Here is a 17,304-nt window from a genome sequence, read left to right on the forward strand (position 1 = left end):
GTGAGTCAGCAGGAAGAAAGCTCTCCACAAAGACATTCAAAAGTAGCTGCAGACGAAAAAGAGCTGGCTGTTTTCTTCAACCCAAAAGTCTGAGGCCTCACCTGCCCATTCATTCTGTCTGAGTCCGGCACCTGTCCTGACTCGTCAGCCAGGTGAAGGGGATCCTTCAGCCTTACGCTGTTTTTTCAGCTGACCATAGTTGAAGGGCAATTAGGGACCAAGCCTATTCATTTGTCTGAAAGGCTGCTTTGCTCTGCCTCTCTCTGTAACCCACCTCCCTTCTCTCCCTGCCCATCCCTACCCCCCTCCCACTCCCACTCCATCTCTGTCTAGCCCAGTCGGAGCTTGGTTGACACTGTAGCTGTGGGTACGTGTGGAGCTGCAGAGGTTACCTTGCTGGAGAAAAAGTGTGGATCACATGAAAAGGACACAGGGGAACAAAGTGTAAAATATAAACCTTGGACTGAGCAGTGGACAAGTAAGAAAAGCAACTCCAAACCAAAGGATTCTGCAGCTGGAAGAGCAGCAGGTATGAAGAGCCAGACTGTGGTTGTCTCTGTGGCTCTGCTGGCCCTGTGCTCCCTGTGGATCCCCAGAGGAGGGGAGAGTGCTGGAGGGATCATTTCTCTCCGACAGACTGAAAAAGAGCAGAACGCAGGGGATCGGCTGAAAGATGAGTCCCCAGATGACCCAGAAAGTGAGCTTGCAGAGGAGCCACACGCACTGGGAAGCAGCAATAAGGCAAAGAGAGACACACATGAGGTTGCACAGTTAGGTGAGTGGAGAAATTCACATTTTAACCATAAATGGACAAATATGTTTTCCAGACAAGAAACTGAATGTGTTTGGGTAGAGTCTGACTCAAAACATTACATGGAAGAGCACACACTGACATCCATTTAGAACCTGACAGTGCCAACAAACATAAGACAGTCCAGGTGCTCACCTGTCTACTGCTACTTCTTCACTGCTGGGAATAAATTGGGCTGATGGATTCTTTGGGCTCTTACCAAACAAGAGAAGAAGACATTAAGGCAGATTTTTATTACCTTTTCTCTGCCTTTGTTGCTGTAACTGCGCTTAAATCATGTTAACTGTGGTGTACATTCCTGCTGGAGTAATGAATTTTGACTAATGCAAATTAGAAGTGAACTTCTTCTCTAGAGCTTTTTAAATAAGCTTCAGAGGTTGTACACATTAGTCCAAACCAGCTCTGTAAAAGGTCACCTAGAGGTTCATTCTTTAGTTATAAGATGTTGTTGAGGTTAAACTGATATATTTATTAAGTATTTGGACAGATTTGGTGTCATTAAATGGAGCATAACTAATGGAAAAAGAGAAGTGTTTTCCATGAAAGTGCCTTAAGACTGTAGACAACCTCAAAAGGAAATACTGATGGACCTTAAGTAACCACTAAAATGCATCTGGCTGTCTGGATTTTTCCCCAGCTGTGTTACATTTTGACATTGCAGAAAAGAAAAAAACACTTTATACTTTATTTGATCCTGGGAAATTATGATCTGCGAAGCAATTGTTGTTGTTGTTGTTGTTGTTGATGATGATGATGATGAATTTATGGGTGAATATTATATTCTGATCATGAATGCTACAGTAAATGCTTCATTTGATTCTGACCAACTGAGTAAGCTTTGGAAAACCTCTCCTCTTCCTCTCTCTGTTTTCTTTCCAGATATTTTGAGCAGGGTGAGGAGAGCACAAGATGAAGGCAAAAAGAAAAAGGATAAGAAGAAAAAGAAAGAGCCAAAGGATCCCAATGCTACCAAAAAGCCCAAGACTGACAAAAATAGAAAGAAAAAGGACCGACAGACAACAACCACAACTCTACCACCAACCACAACAGGTGAGGACGGGACAGAGCTGTTAGCAATGTTGCACTCATTAGACCAGAGTGAGCATCATTGACCTTGTATCTTTCTGCTCCCCTCTAGCTATCCCCACTGAACCACCCACAGAGCCATACACAGACTACCCCTACCCTGATGTTGGTGAGTAGCACACCAAATTAATGGGTTTGGGGAAGGAAGTTGGATTTGAGCTCACATTTCAGTTTGTAGATTCACAATATAATATATATATATATATATATACAATATTTTAGGGGGTACTCAGTCCCAGACTGAAATGTTTGCCAAGTTGTGGGTGATGTGTGCATAACATTTTATTTTAAGATTGTGTGGAATATAAATAAACAATATTTTGATGTATAGGTAAGTCTGCCCTGTACAGCACAGTAACTATTTGTTTACCTTTTTTGACTATTATCAAGGATTGGCCACTCAAAACATGAAATATGAATCAATAATTATGAAGCATACAAAAAGGTCAGATTACAAATAAATATCCGTCCCCTTTTGTTGTTTATTATTTTATCAGAAGCCCCTTAGGTTATTATTATTATTGTTCATATTATTACTATTTTGAGCCCTCCATCAGCCAGCCTTTCCACCTGTTTATCTGTGTCAGACAATGATTACTGGAAACCAGATGACGACTACTGGGGGCCTGAGCCCACAACATTCTGGCCTCAGCCCGAGACTCCGATCACAGATCTTCCGTATGACTACTGGAAGCCGGAGAAGGACGACACAGCCGCTCCTGTAACAAACGCTGTTGATGACTTTTGGAAACCAGAGGTGCAAGAACAAGCCACCCCAACACCCGATGCCTATGATTATTGGAAACCAGATGAGAAAGATCCATCCACCCCAGCACCTGATTTCTATGATTATTGGAAACCAGATGAGAAAGAGACTGTGACTGATAACTATGACAGCTACTGGAAAGAGGTGGAACCCACGCCTCCTGCCCCTGTGGTTGATGGGAAGGTTGGGATAGATGACAGTGATTACTGGGACGCCACATGTATGTCTGCACTCTTTGTTTCTAACTTCTTTGTTTTAGTTGAGGATGTTTGTGGGGTGGCAGTTTATTAAACACAAACAGGATCAGATGAAACCATGAAACCATCTCTATGGGGGGCATTGCACAACAAAGGAAATACAGATTTTGATTCACATCGCACTGCACATAAAAGAAAAGCAACCAGAATTTACAACTACCACTACTATGAAACATACTGCTTTAATAGTGTGTTTATAGTGAAAAGAATTCAGTATTAGTCATATGATGATGAAACATTATTTAGACCAAAAAACACGCACACAGTAAAAAAGACAAATTTATTACAGGTTTTATGTGTCTGCGCTAATACACTCCCAGCCGCTGGCTGAACTGAATGCAAAATCCTAAAAATACAGCCTTCACAACACATGCCGACACATTGTTCAGTTTCCAAACTGAACTTGATAACATTTCCATTTAGTCTTTCATGCTGAAAACTTTTAACAACAGTTCTATCTCTTCTAGCCTCTGTACATTTTCCACATGATCAAAAGCTGGAAAGATTGTGTCATGTGGCTCTGTTATACTTGTCTGGACTGTGCTGGACTTGTTCTAGTGTGTTTCCAACACACTGTACTGCACCTTTACACTTTCAGCATTTCCACTGATTAACTTTTACTGGTCTGTCCTCTTTTTTTCTATTAGATTTTCCTGTTTCCAAGCTGGCTTCTGAAGCATACAGTCCCTGTTTTTGTCCTTTTAATTGTTTATTCTTTCCTCCTCCTACAGTTGAGACACCAGACAATCTCCCATTCCCTGACGGTAAAGAGGTCAGCCCTGAAATCATAGTAGAAACTCTAACAGGTAACTGCATTCACCATTTGTGAAGTTAGGTACCTAATGAAGAATCGTTCTCGAGTTGAGGTACAAATACAATGTTCATTCCATCTGTGCCTTTAGGCTGTCGACACATGGGAATAACATTAAAATGTGTCTGGGAGCTAACATGCCCTACTTTTCAAATAGGAGTGGGTGGGTTCCAGCGTCAACAAAACTTTCCATACCTCTGTTGTGGAGTAAACAAAAAAACTCATCAGAGCACAACTGTGTTATGATTCTTATAATAAAATGTAAATAAAAGATTTAACAACATAATTACATGGTAGGCATTGCAGTGGCATCTAAACAGAGAACACTTGTGGTCGAATAAGTCAAGACTGTACTAACCTGTAAAACTTTTCAGATTAGACCATGTAATCTCATAAAGTCTCACTTGTAAGTGGTAGTGCTTTTGAGTGACTGAATGCATCGTCTGACTGATTTTTGAATGTTTTTTATAATCCAGAAGAGCACACAACCACTCCTCCATTTGAGAAGAACTGGTATGATGATTATGATGACTATGGGATGAGTAAGCACACACACAGACGCACACACACACAAAGACACATATCCATACTCCAAGTGTTTAATTACATCCGTTTGTTATACTACAATGAGAATTTTCTGCCAGCAAAGTAAACAGCAAGGAAAATGGATAATCAACAGTTCTGCTTTCCAGATTTATATTCAATCCTTTGTGACCTTCTTACTGTTTATGTTTCCTAATGGCTTATGAAAACTGAGAAAGATGTGCACACACAGTTCTGTACTAGTGCATTTAAATAGATTTCTATATAATGATCCATGATTTTCTTATTTTCTGCAGGGAGGAAAGAAGAGGAGACAGACCAAAAATGGATGGAGAAAGAGAGAGAAAGAGCAAGAAAAGAAAGAGAGAGGGAAGAGAGAGGTAGGAAAACAATTATTCTTACATAACACCACTCTGCGCAGTCATATCAAAATACAAATGATATTGTAGTTGCCAAAGCAAATAACATATTTGTAATCACAGATCAAACCTGTTTACTCCATCAGATCACATTGTCTTATGACTGAAAGCAGATGTGATTTTATACCGTGTACAGTCAACAGACTTTTGTTCTTGCTTTAATGTGCACCACAGGAAAAGGTTAATGTTCTGCAACAAAATAGAGATAGTGCCTGTAGAAAGTTCAGAAACCTCTTGTGAAATAGACTGAAAGCAGGCTGAGAAAGATCTGCGTGCGCTGGATAAGTGTGAGTGAAAACAACATGCAAAAATCAGCAGGCTGAAGCTATTATGTATGTAGTGTTCACATCACATTCAGCTCATTTTTTTTTTTTTTTTGCCATGTGTCAGCTACGTGTACTGAGGTTAGCTGATGGTTAAGAAGTCAAGCCTGGAGCCAATGATAAAAAACCCTGTCGGGACTGGTGTCAATAGAGCACTTCCTGTGCACATGGATCGCTGGCTTTGAGCTGAAAAAGCATTTTTATCTACCTTAGAGCATAGGTTGAAACATTTCTGAGACTAGAATACACATCTGTAGCACTGAGGCACAAAAGCAGATGTATGTGTGCACATACCTGCTTGTGTTAATGCATGCCTGTGTATGTCCGGTTATGCATATGCATACAGCAGGCGAATAAACTTACTGCGTGTTTTACATTCCTGCCTCACTACTTTTTTAAATAAATGGGTTTGTCTTCAATAGTAGTATCTCAGGGTCAGAATGAGTTTGATTAGAGTAAACTTGGACTGGACACAACATGTTTTTTTCACCACACTCCAGCCCTCAGGGTCCTCTTGGGAATTCTTGGCATGTAAAATTTGCAAAATAATGATGAGTTCCTAGATCATTTCTGGGCAGACAAAGAGAGAAAACATATTCAGCCAAGACAGTGCAATTTATTTTGTATTAAGACTGTTTTTCTGACCTTGGCTAGAGAGAGCGCAGAAGCTAAAGGAGGCAGAGGATCGAGCCAGGAACAGACCACGTGTCTTCAAAGAGCCAAAGAGTAAGTCCAACTCTGTTGAACGCCAAAAAAATCTAATACAGTTTACATTTGATTTTCACTGCTGTGTGTCTGTGTACGTGGCAGAGTGCCCTCCCCTGGGGATGGAGTCCCATAAGATTGAGCAAGACCAGCTTTCAGCCTCCTCTATGTCTCAGTATAGGTTTGCACCTCAGAGGGCGCGCCTCAACATGCAGGTACACAACACTCAGTGGAGGACTTCCCCAGTCTGAGCACCTATATTAACTACAGCTGTCACTTACATACTGCAAGGCTTTAAAGTATACACAATCTACCAGGCGCATGCTGGAAAATAATGCAGTCTGTAACTTCCATTAGCTGCTTTAGCAATTTATTTTCAACTGTCTTTATAGTCTAGGAATTATTTTAGCAGTTACATGATTAAATCAGCTGAATAATCTTTGAATCCAAGGCAGCTGTAATGTGCAGCATGTACACATATATTTAAATATCTTGCATGTCACTGCATAGATTTCTTTGTGCTGTCAGTCAAAAGATCCAGTAGCATGTGTTCTGGTCTCTGTGGTTCCAAGGGCTCTGAAGACGAGGATAATATGAGAGGTGGAGCTTGGTGTGCAAACTCAGAGGACAGGATCCACTGGTTTGAGCTAGATGCTCGCAGGGAGATGGAGTTCACGGGAGTCATAACCCAGGGTCGAGACTCTTTGAATGAGTAAGACACAAACACACATAAAAACATAAATCCACTTTATCTTACATTTCCAAGCTCATGTTTCCCCTGCTTTGTCTTGTTTCAGGAGTGACTTTGTGACGTCGTACTTCCTGGCTTTTAGCAATGACAGCAGAGAATGGACCACCATTCATGATGGATATGCTGACTGGGTGAGTTCACCTAAAAGGACGTCACTTCACTGGGAATCTTGAATGATGTCTCAGTCCTCTTTATCTGACCCTTTTTCCTCCTCTTGTCCAGCTGTTCTTTGGAAACAGTGATAAGGACACTCCAGTGATGAACCAGCTGGCAGAACCTGTGCTGGCCCGCTACATGAGAATTATCCCTCAGAGCTGGAACGGCTCTCTGTGTATGAGGCTGGAGGTCCTAGGCTGCCCTCTGCCTGGTGAGCTTCACACATGCACACACACACACACACACACACAAACTGATATTAAAGTTTTGTTTCTTTCTCTCACAAAGATCCAGCTGATGTCCGATACAGACAAAATGAAGTGACTCCAGTGGATTATTTGGAGTTTAAATATCACAGCTACTCTGAGATGGTTGCAGTGAGTATCCGTGCACAGAGGGCCCTGGACATGCTGGCTGAGTGAATTCCATAAGAAACATTCTTAAAGATAAAACTAAATAATTTCCCTCGAAACATTGCCGCACTAAACCAGGATGTCTGTTTTAATCCATTTAATATAGCCAGATAATAAAACTGAGCAGAGGGCTTATTTCTTTTGTTATTTCAACCGCCAGAGGGCAACATGACTTTTCCACACTAACGCAACGTCCACTGTTTACTCACTATTGTGCAAATTTACCATGCACACTGACTGCTTCCATCATCTCATGTATTCAGCTAATGAAGTCGGTGCATGAGGAGTGTCCCAACATAACCAGCATCTACAGCCTGGGTCGCAGCTCCAAAGGACTGGAAATTATGGCTATGATCATCTCAGGCAAACCGACAGAGCACGAAATAGGTGGGAATGGTTTCAGACCATCGTGGTACAGAACTCTTCTGTTTACATTTAAGTTGCTTATATTGAAATGTATTGTATTATCCACTATCAATTCCAAAATGTAAATCATAAATTTATTCCAAGGAGATGCAAAATTAGCTCTTGGGTTTTACAAATGTCCGAGAGGCTGAGGGGTTGAAATTAATAAGACTGAGGACTGTTGGGCCTCAATGGCACCAGTGATGATTCCTGTAAATCCTAATAAACATAGGGTGGAAGTCTGCAGATTAAGGTTAACAGACAAATAACTACAATCTTGTCTGCCTGTCTCCGCAGGTGAGCCAGAGTTCCGCTTCACGGCAGGTCTCCATGGAAACGAGGCCGTGGGTCGGGAGATGCTCCTGCTTCTTATGCAGTACCTGTGCAAAGAGTACAAAGACAGAAACCCCAGAGCCCAGCGGCTGGTGGAGGAAATACGCATCCACCTGGTGCCCTCACTCAATCCTGATGGACATGAAGAAGCTTTTGAAGTGGTCAGTGCAATAAAAAGTCATATGTTTCTTATTTACTGGCTAGCAAAATCGAGAAGCGGGAAGTGCAAGTGAATCATAGTGCACATGTGGTCTAAAGTACATTCCAATTCATCCCCTGCAGGGATCAGAGCTGAGCAGCTGGACAACGGGACATTATACTAGTGATGGCTTTGACATCTTCCAGAACTTCCCAGACCTGAACAACATACTGTGGGATGCTGAAGATAAGGGCATGGTGCCCAAACTTACCCCCAACCATCACGTGCCCATACCAGAGAACTTAGAAGCTAATAGTTCGGTAAGAGGAAGGGAATTATTCTGTCTACAGTCAGCTGATCATAAATGCTGAGGACAGAGCATCTCTAGTTAAGAGTTCAGTTAACAAAAATCTCTCCAAATATCCACCCATATTTCCAGTTGCTCTTTTTTGTTGTTTTCCCTTTAAAGCTCCTTTTAATGGTCTATTCAGTAAAAGAAGTAACTAAGGTTGCATTGGCTTTTCCCTCACTATTTGTATGATCCCGATCTTTTCATTTTTGTTCCAGATTGCTACGGAAACCAGAGCCATAATCTCCTGGATGAAAAGCTATCCATTTGTGTTAGGTGCAAACTTCCAGGGCGGGGAGAGAATTGTGGCCTATCCTTATGACAGCTTACGTCTCAACAAGCCCGCCCAGAACCAGAAACCCCACAGCCGCAAGAAGAGACAGTATGACTTACTCTCAACTTGTGTTCTGTTGTTCCACTCTTTTAAACACATTTATTTTCTAAATAATTTTTGTTTACCCCTTTCCTGCTTATTTCTATATGAAATAGGTCAATTAAAATCATTTATTTCAGGTATGAGGAAGAAGGCTATGACGTGACAGAGTGGGGAATGGGCTACCACGAGGAGCCAGAGGAAGACTGGAGAAGTAGAGGTTATGCTGAGCCAGAGGAGGAGTGGAGGGGTCACAGCACCGATCACAGTTACAACCATGGCTATGGTCATGGACGTGATCACCGCCAGGATCACGGCTATGATCAGGGCCAGGATCACGGCTATGATCAGGGCCAGGATCACGGCTATGATCACGGCCAGGATCACGGCTATGATCACGGCCAGGATCACGGCTACGATCACGGCTATGATCACGGCCAGGACCATGGCTATGATCACGGCTATGATCACGGATACAACCAAGGTTATGGCCACAGAGAGGACGAGGACGACGATAGAGGAAGAAGTGCAGGCTACCAGTACACCGAGCCTGAGGATGAGCCCCGTGCGATTGCAGATGAGTCCCTCTTCAGGTGGCTGGCTGTTTCCTACGCCTCCACCCACCTGACTATGACACAAAACTTCCACACTTCCTGCCATGGAGACAGTGCTGCAGGCAGAGTGGGCATAGTCAACCGAGCCAAATGGAAGCCAATCACAGGCAGTAAGTTTAATGTAGTAAAGTACGTAGGTTTACACTCACTTGCCACTTCCCGAAGTACACCTGTACCTGTATGTAATGAAATCCAATGCAGCAGCTCTGACATCAGTTCCACTACTACTATTTCTACTACTCTACAGTATTATAATATCTCAGTTTTGAACTGTCAGAAAGGTGATAATTCTACTATGCATTTATTACTGAAGTCATGGTGGGCGGTGCATTATATTAAGAAGAAGTTCTAATATTCAGGCCACCCTGTTAAAAAGAATGGCCACAACATTACAACCACCTCTTCTTATAATGCACTTCACTAAGACTCCACTACAGACTTTGACCTCAATAATAAACACAAACTTTTCTTGACAGATTGAAAATATAACCTTGTAAAATTAGAATTCATGGCAGTGGTGCAGTATCAGATGTCAGTAGCTCCCAATGAAGTGACCCGTAGATGTATTCTAACTGACACAATATGTGTATGATGCCCCCTGGTGGATAATACGTGCAGTGCAGGTCCTGAAGTTTCTGTGTCTGTTTCTCTCAGGTATGAATGACTTCAGCTACCTGCACACAAACTGTTTTGAGCTGTCCATCTTCCTGGGCTGTGACAAGTTCCCTCATCAGAGTGAGTTGGTATATGAGTGGGAGAAAAACAGAGAAGCAATGCTGATCTTCATGGAGCAGGTCAGTCACGCTCACATTCACACAGCATGCAATCGTCTCTGAACTCTGAACGAGAGTTGGAAAGAGTAGTAGAACAAGCTGGCGAGCATCCCGAACAAGTATTGTTACACAACGGGAACATTACGCCCTTTTAAGTTAGTAATGTTAAAGTTGTGTAACAAACAACAGTAAGACATGTCTGTAATTGTAATTAAAATATATTTAACTACGGTGTACAACCTAGCAAGACAATCTATCAAGCTAAAGTCCTTCTATATTTAGTTGTGTTATTTTAAGTGTATGTGATAATGGGTCAAATACTGAAGTGTCAGTGCGTGTATTAAGCTCAAAGAGCAAAACCCCACGTAGACCCTGCCTTCCCCACCTCTCGCATAAGTACACAAGCACTCCCACTTATGTTTCATAAATGACATTAACATTAACACAATACTGTCTCAGCACAGTTATAGATCTGTGCCATGTACTCCATGAGGTGCCATCTACCCATCACTAATTGTATGGATAGTAATGCAGATCTGTCTTGTCTGTATGTCCACCTGGTCCAGACTGAACTATATCAATAACTGCCTTATGGATTTTCATACCATTTTGTGCAGACAAATCCCAATGACCCTGGTCATCTTGGTTTGACTTTTACTCAACCAAGACTGACAGGCTTTTGCATTGATAGACTGGAATTTGGCATTAGTGGTCTGTAAACATTAGGGATCCCCTTATGGTGAACCATAAGCAAGGTTAAAGACACTTGCTTAGTTAATGAGTCATGCCACCATACCTGGACTACTGTAATTCTCACCTTTTTAAAAGTTGAGACTAAACTTTTTCCATGATTGACTTTTGTAAATAGTGAGTTTAGATCACTTTTCCTAAACAAAGATCACATAGAAACAAAAAACCTTGCCTTCACCTAAAGTTTCTCCCTATGCAGGTGAATCGTGGCATTAGGGGCATAGTGAAGGATCAGCAGGGGAACCCCATTGCAAATGCCAGCGTGTCAGTAGAAGGGATAAACCATGACATCACCACAGGTCTAGTGCAAGACTGTCATTTGCGTCTTATGTTTTATCTGTGCTTTAAAACATAATGTACAGCATGCTGTGCTTAAAACAAATTCTTGTGCCCCCATTGCCACTGTAGCCCCCACAGGAGACTACTGGAGGTTGCTGAACCCGGGGGAGTACCGTGTGACAGCTCGAGCTGAGGGATTTTCCCCTGTGACTAAACTCTGTGTGGTGGGTTACCAACCAGGAGCGACTGCCTGCAGCTTCAACCTGGCCAAGTCCAACTGGGACCGCATTAAACAGGTAAAGCACTGCTACTACCAACTCACTACATTTCACCACATTTCATTTATTATCTATCTAGCGCCAAATAAAGTGACTTTTCTTTGCAGATCATGGCCCTCCATGGAGATAAGCCAATACGACTCAGCTACGGCACGACCAGAGCACAGCAACCTACCGTTGTTAATAGCAACAGGCGTGTGGTTGATACCAGGAATAGGTATTCATCAAACTCAGGACTTGATGACCGGCAGAGGAGGCTCAGGATAGCTCGCATCCGTAAACTTAGGCAGCAACGAATGAGGTTAAGGTCAACAACAGTACCCACGACAACACAACTCATAACAACCACCACAATCCCCACGACACCAGAGACCACCACAAACTGGCATGACTCGTGGCCCATAGAGGAGGGACAGTCCTCAACACCTGGCGGTTTCACAGACTCCATCCTGGATTATAACTATGATTACAAGATCGATACTTATTAATCCAAACGCACAAAGCCTGTTCCTGTAAAGACCTGTCCTCTCCTAATTATAGTGCCCATTGATATGTTGTACTTTTAGCATCAAAACAGAAGTCTTTGTACAACATTGAAGCAATGGGAATGCACAAAATAATAACAATATTGTTTGTATAGTGTATCTGTTACTTAACACTTGAAAAATGCTTTTTCGCAGGAATGGACCCATTTAATAAATTGTATTTCACTTTGACAGTTCTCTCAGCATCTGACTTATAATTCAATCTTTTTAATGAATGTTTTTGCTTGATGAAAAGGTGTTTATTGTTGATGCACATTTTAAAAAAAACAGTTGAATTATTTACACTGACTATCTATGGGCGAAATATTTTTTACAGTTTGACATTAAAAAGGTTTACAAAGCATTTGATCACAGTTGGTAACAGAGTCAGAGGAGAGAATAAGTCTTCTGTTGGATTTTCTCAGAAAAGCTCTTAGAGGTTATTTTTCAAATAAAGGCTTGTTAATACCAAATGCCTGTGTCTTCTCTTTTTTTTTGCTCCTGAGTTTTGTGTTCTGTTCGACAATACTGTGATGTTTATCTGTTACAATGAAACAAGAGAAGTAACAGATGAAACAATTTCAACACCAATCTATTCACCTTTATGATACGTGACATCTACAGACATGTGATGTGATTAAATATACATAAGTATTGACCGAAATCCATGTAAATATGGATCCTCAGTGGCTGATGTTCATCTCACTTTCGTTATAGTCAGCAGAGAAGGCAGAAAAGGTTACTTGTTCACATTCAAGTGTGCGTAAATTGACCAGGCATACTGTTTGGGTGCTGCTGAACTCAGGGACAGTAACCAAAAGGACTTCCTGGCCATCAGCACCTGCCAATAAGAGCAGACCAAAACATATACTGGCACATTAGCAAAAAGGAAACATTTAAAAATATGAATATGACCTAAATAATCTAAAACACATTCAAATGGGTTTAAAGAAAGAGCATTTAGATAATGCAATATGTGTTTTATGTGCACATATCACACACTGACCTTTGACGAGCTTAGACTCAAAGGCTGGAGCATTTCCACTGAAGTAAACATGGGGACACTCTTCCAAGATAAAAGGGTCTTTTTGGTAAAATGGGTAACAACCTAATATTAAATGCATAGAAACAGTGTTAATAATCATTTCAACCACTATAATCAAGAAGGTTTGCATTTAGAATCAACTTGTCTAACAAACCTAGAGTATCAGGTGCTGTGGGGGCCAGGTGTCTGAGACGAAGTGTTTCTTCCAGTATTTCCAGGTGGCTCTCCATGCTGCTGTATCTCTGTATGTCACAGACATTCTGGCCTGATGTACCAAGAAACCTTCAAGAAAATACATTAAATCTTAAGCACTAAGCACATCTCCACAATAACTTTAGATTCCATTTAATATGACTGCATGTGTGTGGCAGGGCTCACCTAACTCCATCAATATTAGCCTGGTATGGATTGGAAGTCAGCTGTAGTGTGGGGTAAACTGAGGACAAAGGGAACATACAGTGGTGAAGTGGTTGTTGCGGGAGGGTGTAGTTGGTGGGGTCATACTGGCCTGGCATCACATCCACATGGACAGAAATCTAAAAGAGACAGCAATGACACAGCATTAAACAGAGATTGTTCTGATGATAAACAAACGTATCTATACAGGGATTAACATTAAGTAGACCATCAAGAAAACTATAATCAGGTAAATGTAAGGTGGTCGGTCAGGTAATAAATAAATATTAAAAATGCAGTTAGTCCCAAACACTGATTTATGCGTGTTGACCCACCCTAAATTAATTAAAATCATGTTTCATCGTAGAGCTGCACGCAGCGTATTCAATCTTCTCTGATTTCTGGTGAATCAGAGTTGGTAATTTTTTTTTTCATTTGATGCTGTCCTACACCCCGTTTACAAAATTCACCATAACTCGGTGAAGCATTAATAATGTTGATCTGCGCAACTAACGAGGCATTCTGTCATTGTACTGAGAACTGTCTGAATGTGGCAAATGATCTGTTTTTAACAAAGTTTAGAATATATTCATGGAAAAGCTTCACATTTTGCTACAATTTCTGTTTAAACCACAACTAAAAGGTTTGCAGACAAACACACAGATACGGCCTTTAAACATCTCCCCTTTAAAAGACCAAACCCTCACATAGTTGAAGCGCCTGAACTTATTTCTTAAGTAGGGTATTTCATATTAAGTAGCCACAGCGGTATAGCTATAGCTTATGGCTGAGTAATAAATCATTTTTAAAGACCCACAATTTTGCCTTAATGTGAGGACGACTGATGATCAAAACACATCAGCACTCCAAAACCCCGTCTGTGTCAAGTCCGCCAATACTTAGAAACTACAAATGTTTGCAACAGATATCCATAAAGTCTGTGAAGCTAACATTTTGACCAAATGGCTGAAAAGCTTATATCTGGTCAAACTTTACTATGAAGTGGGCTTTTTCCACTATAAATAACAATCCAAAACACAGGAAATGCCCACAGGTACTAAGTAAAGAATCCTCTTTTGATTTATTTGAAGAAGTTTTTTGTTCTTACAGATTTCAGTAAATAGCAAATCTTCTTTCTTCTTCTTTTCCTTTTGGCTGTTCCCTGTCAGGGGTCACCAAAGCGAATCATGTGCCTCCATTTAACACTGTCCTCTGCATCCTCTTCTCTCACACCAACTAACTTCATGTGCTCTCTCAATACATCCATAAATCTCCTCCTGCCTGGCAGCTCCAACCTCAGCATCCTTCTACCAATATATTCACAGTGTCTCCTCTGAACATGTTGAAACCACTTCAATCTGGCCTTTATCTCCAAAACATCTAACATGAGCTGTCCCTCTGATGTCCTCATTCCTGATCAAATAAATCAGCAAATTATTTAGGGCAAGAGGTTTTCTTCTGTGTTAAAATTTTAACTTTGAATTCACAATGTTACAGTGTGGGCTCCATTTAATTTAAATGTAAAAAAGGGTTGAATAATACTGCTGCCTGCATGTATCTTATTATGCATTATTCAAAAGCCCCTTACTCTCACTGATGTCATGTTGATCTGTTCATCTGGTTTTCTGTTTTTTACAATGACCTGTGATTACTATTTATGCTTTGCTATAACACCAGAGTATTTCTGCTTTCTGAATCAACAAAAATTACAGATACAATAAAATCTTTAGTTTTATTTAACTTTTAATACAAAAGTCACATCTGAAGACAAATTCAGTATTACCTTTAAATTGTATTTTTTTTGGTATGTTATTTGTCTAAATGCATGTTTATTTTGTTTATCTTTTAATAGACATACATTTTCTATTTTGGACAAGTAAACATCTCAGCTACTCGGCCTAAAAAGCTTAATGTCAAACCATGTCTATACATCTAAGGTTGTTTTAAACAATTCAATTATTAATTTACCAATGTGTGTGTGTTGACACCCCAGTTAACTGACAACAGCACCACTGCTTATATAATAGGGGACACACTCATGTCACTAGCTGTAAATTAAAAGAAAATGCATATTTGTGCACAGACGATGTGAACACTTACCACCAGCTGAAGCAGAAGTTCATCTAACAGTCGAATGGCATCCACACTCCCAGCTTGAGTCTTCTTGGTAAGGTACTTAGCCTGGAAAAAGAAAATATGAAAAACATGAATCAATATTTGATTGATTTAAGAGAATTAGTTCACCTGTGCAACTTAAACTTATTAACGGTATATGTGTGCAAAGCTTAAACCAGTTTTTTAACACCTTTGTTGATGCATCCTTGTCCTGGGTACTTTGGCTCAGGAGGTTTCCAGCCAGTAGGACCCTGGAAATTTTCGCCGCCCCACTCTGCTCGCCTTGGTCACCAAGCTGCCCAGTTACCATGTCAGTTAGCAACTGTAATCCCAGAATGCTATCAGCATGACTGCTGCCGAGACCAAGTCCTGAGGCCAAAAGCATAAACCTAAACAAAAACACACATGGCTATTAGTATCTACTATCACTAAAGCCTGTGGTTTAAGCTGTGCATGTATGCGCTTACTTGTCAGAGCTGAGTTTAGGTCTTGCAGTCTGTGGAGGAAGATCAGCTATGCAAATGTCCTCAACTGTGAACTTGCCATCATTTCTTTCAGCTCCATATATTGCAACAACACTACCTGAGACACAAAGACAGAAAAGCCATTACATACAAGTCAAGCAGTACTGTACATTCACAGTTGTGTTAGTGATGCAATGCTGTGATCCTTTAGTGACGTGATAGTGACATCCTTCCAAGTCTCTCCTGACCTGTGACACATTTGTCTCTGTCAATGTTTCCCTCTAGTTTAATCCTTTGGAGCTCATCCTCCAGAATCAGCTCATCTGATTCGCTGATGTATTTGGCTCTTACAGGCTGGGGCAGCAGGTTGTGCTGAAAGAAAGACCCAAACAGAGACATGTTATAACAGACATGCAAATTGCTCCTTTATTTTTTCCCCAGGAAACCTGCCAACCTCTTCGCTGATCTCTTTTAAAATAGATGGCTGCAAGTCCATACGCTTGAACAAGGTTCCCACAATGCAACACTGCTCCCCTGTCTGGAGATCGCACAGCTTCCTGATGAGCACATCTGGTCCTAGCAGAGACAGAAAAAGACAAACCAATGAATAATACATGGAAAAAGTAAACATTTCATTCGGATGTTTTAGAGTCCCAGATGGTAAAAACGGAATCAGCGTGACGTTACCCCACTTCTCTTGTGCTCTCACTGTGAGCAATGGTCTCATCTGCATGAGTCTTGCTGCGTAAATATGAGCATACTGGCGACTGAAACTCCTCTCCCCGACTTTGTAGCGCTCAGGGCAGGGTCTGTAAGCTAGCGACACCCGCTCAAACACCGGCCCCTGGTCCTCGGGGCCAGGGGGGCAGAGCAAAGAGGAACTGTCATTTTGGGCGCTCAGTTCGGAGAACATGACTGTGTCAAAGCAGAGAAAGAGATGCAAAATGAATATGCCTGTTTTTTGCGTTCACACGTAATGTAATATATAACGTTAGTGGTTTTACAAACTTAGCGAATTTAGTTTTGGACTAATGTGAATAACATTCAGTAGTTAGTGCCGTATGAGCTTTAAGAGTAACTATTTAAAAAGAATATCGCAAAAATAACAGATTTACCAATCTTACCGTAGAGTTACCGTACCCTCCTATCTCCGGAATTAAGTTATGCTTTCAAATTTTGCTCAGTTTATTTCTAAGCGTGCGAGCAATCGACAATTCCCGCGAAACCACCCGCTAATGTTCACTAGTTTTTTCAAAGGGACCGCGTATTCTCGCGAGAAAACAAAAATTGTATCCGCTGGACAGAAAACTGATTGTACCATAAAAATTATCGACACGTTACTTAGATAATCTTTGAGAAGCAAATGTGTGCATGTATACGCATAATATAACATTTCACAGTCGCTTACAGACAGACGTTTGTCTTT

General features: G+C 41.1%; 2 protein-coding genes across 3 annotated transcripts; one reads left to right on the plus strand and one right to left on the minus strand.

Moving 5' to 3' along the window:
- On the plus strand, positions 1-12,331 carry aebp1b (AE binding protein 1b). The gene is made up of 22 exons (XM_067522269.1): positions 1-775; positions 1,691-1,861; positions 1,950-2,006; positions 2,485-2,883; positions 3,652-3,726; positions 4,208-4,273; positions 4,571-4,654; positions 5,671-5,742; positions 5,827-5,936; positions 6,294-6,433; positions 6,519-6,603; positions 6,695-6,839; positions 6,917-7,005; positions 7,305-7,428; positions 7,744-7,940; positions 8,062-8,238; positions 8,486-8,649; positions 8,781-9,364; positions 9,909-10,048; positions 10,977-11,076; positions 11,186-11,352; positions 11,442-12,331. Exons 1-22 carry the CDS (start codon positions 532-534, stop codon positions 11,820-11,822), a joined length of 3,771 nt encoding a protein of 1,256 aa, XP_067378370.1. The 5' UTR covers positions 1-531; the 3' UTR covers positions 11,823-12,331.
- Positions 12,021-17,238, minus strand: pold2 (polymerase (DNA directed), delta 2, regulatory subunit). Of its 2 annotated transcripts, none has more exons than XM_067522270.1 (12): positions 17,003-17,238; positions 16,566-16,793; positions 16,333-16,454; positions 16,127-16,250; positions 15,882-15,996; positions 15,605-15,803; positions 15,400-15,480; positions 13,282-13,439; positions 13,058-13,185; positions 12,865-12,966; positions 12,565-12,699; positions 12,021-12,399 (listed from the first exon to the last, which is right to left on the minus strand). In XM_067522270.1, exons 2-12 carry the CDS (start codon positions 16,789-16,791, stop codon positions 12,299-12,301), a joined length of 1,491 nt encoding a protein of 496 aa, XP_067378371.1. In that variant the 5' UTR covers positions 16,792-16,793; positions 17,003-17,238; the 3' UTR covers positions 12,021-12,298. The 2 variants fall into 2 exon arrangements, with proteins under 2 accessions (XP_067378371.1, XP_067378372.1); XM_067522271.1 differs by having other exon boundaries at positions 12,518-12,699.
- Positions 17,239-17,304: the final 66 nt, after the last annotated feature.

Source organism: Channa argus, chromosome 11, assembly GCF_033026475.1.
Source record: "Channa argus isolate prfri chromosome 11, Channa argus male v1.0, whole genome shotgun sequence".
Taxonomy (NCBI): domain Eukaryota; kingdom Metazoa; phylum Chordata; class Actinopteri; order Anabantiformes; family Channidae; genus Channa; species Channa argus.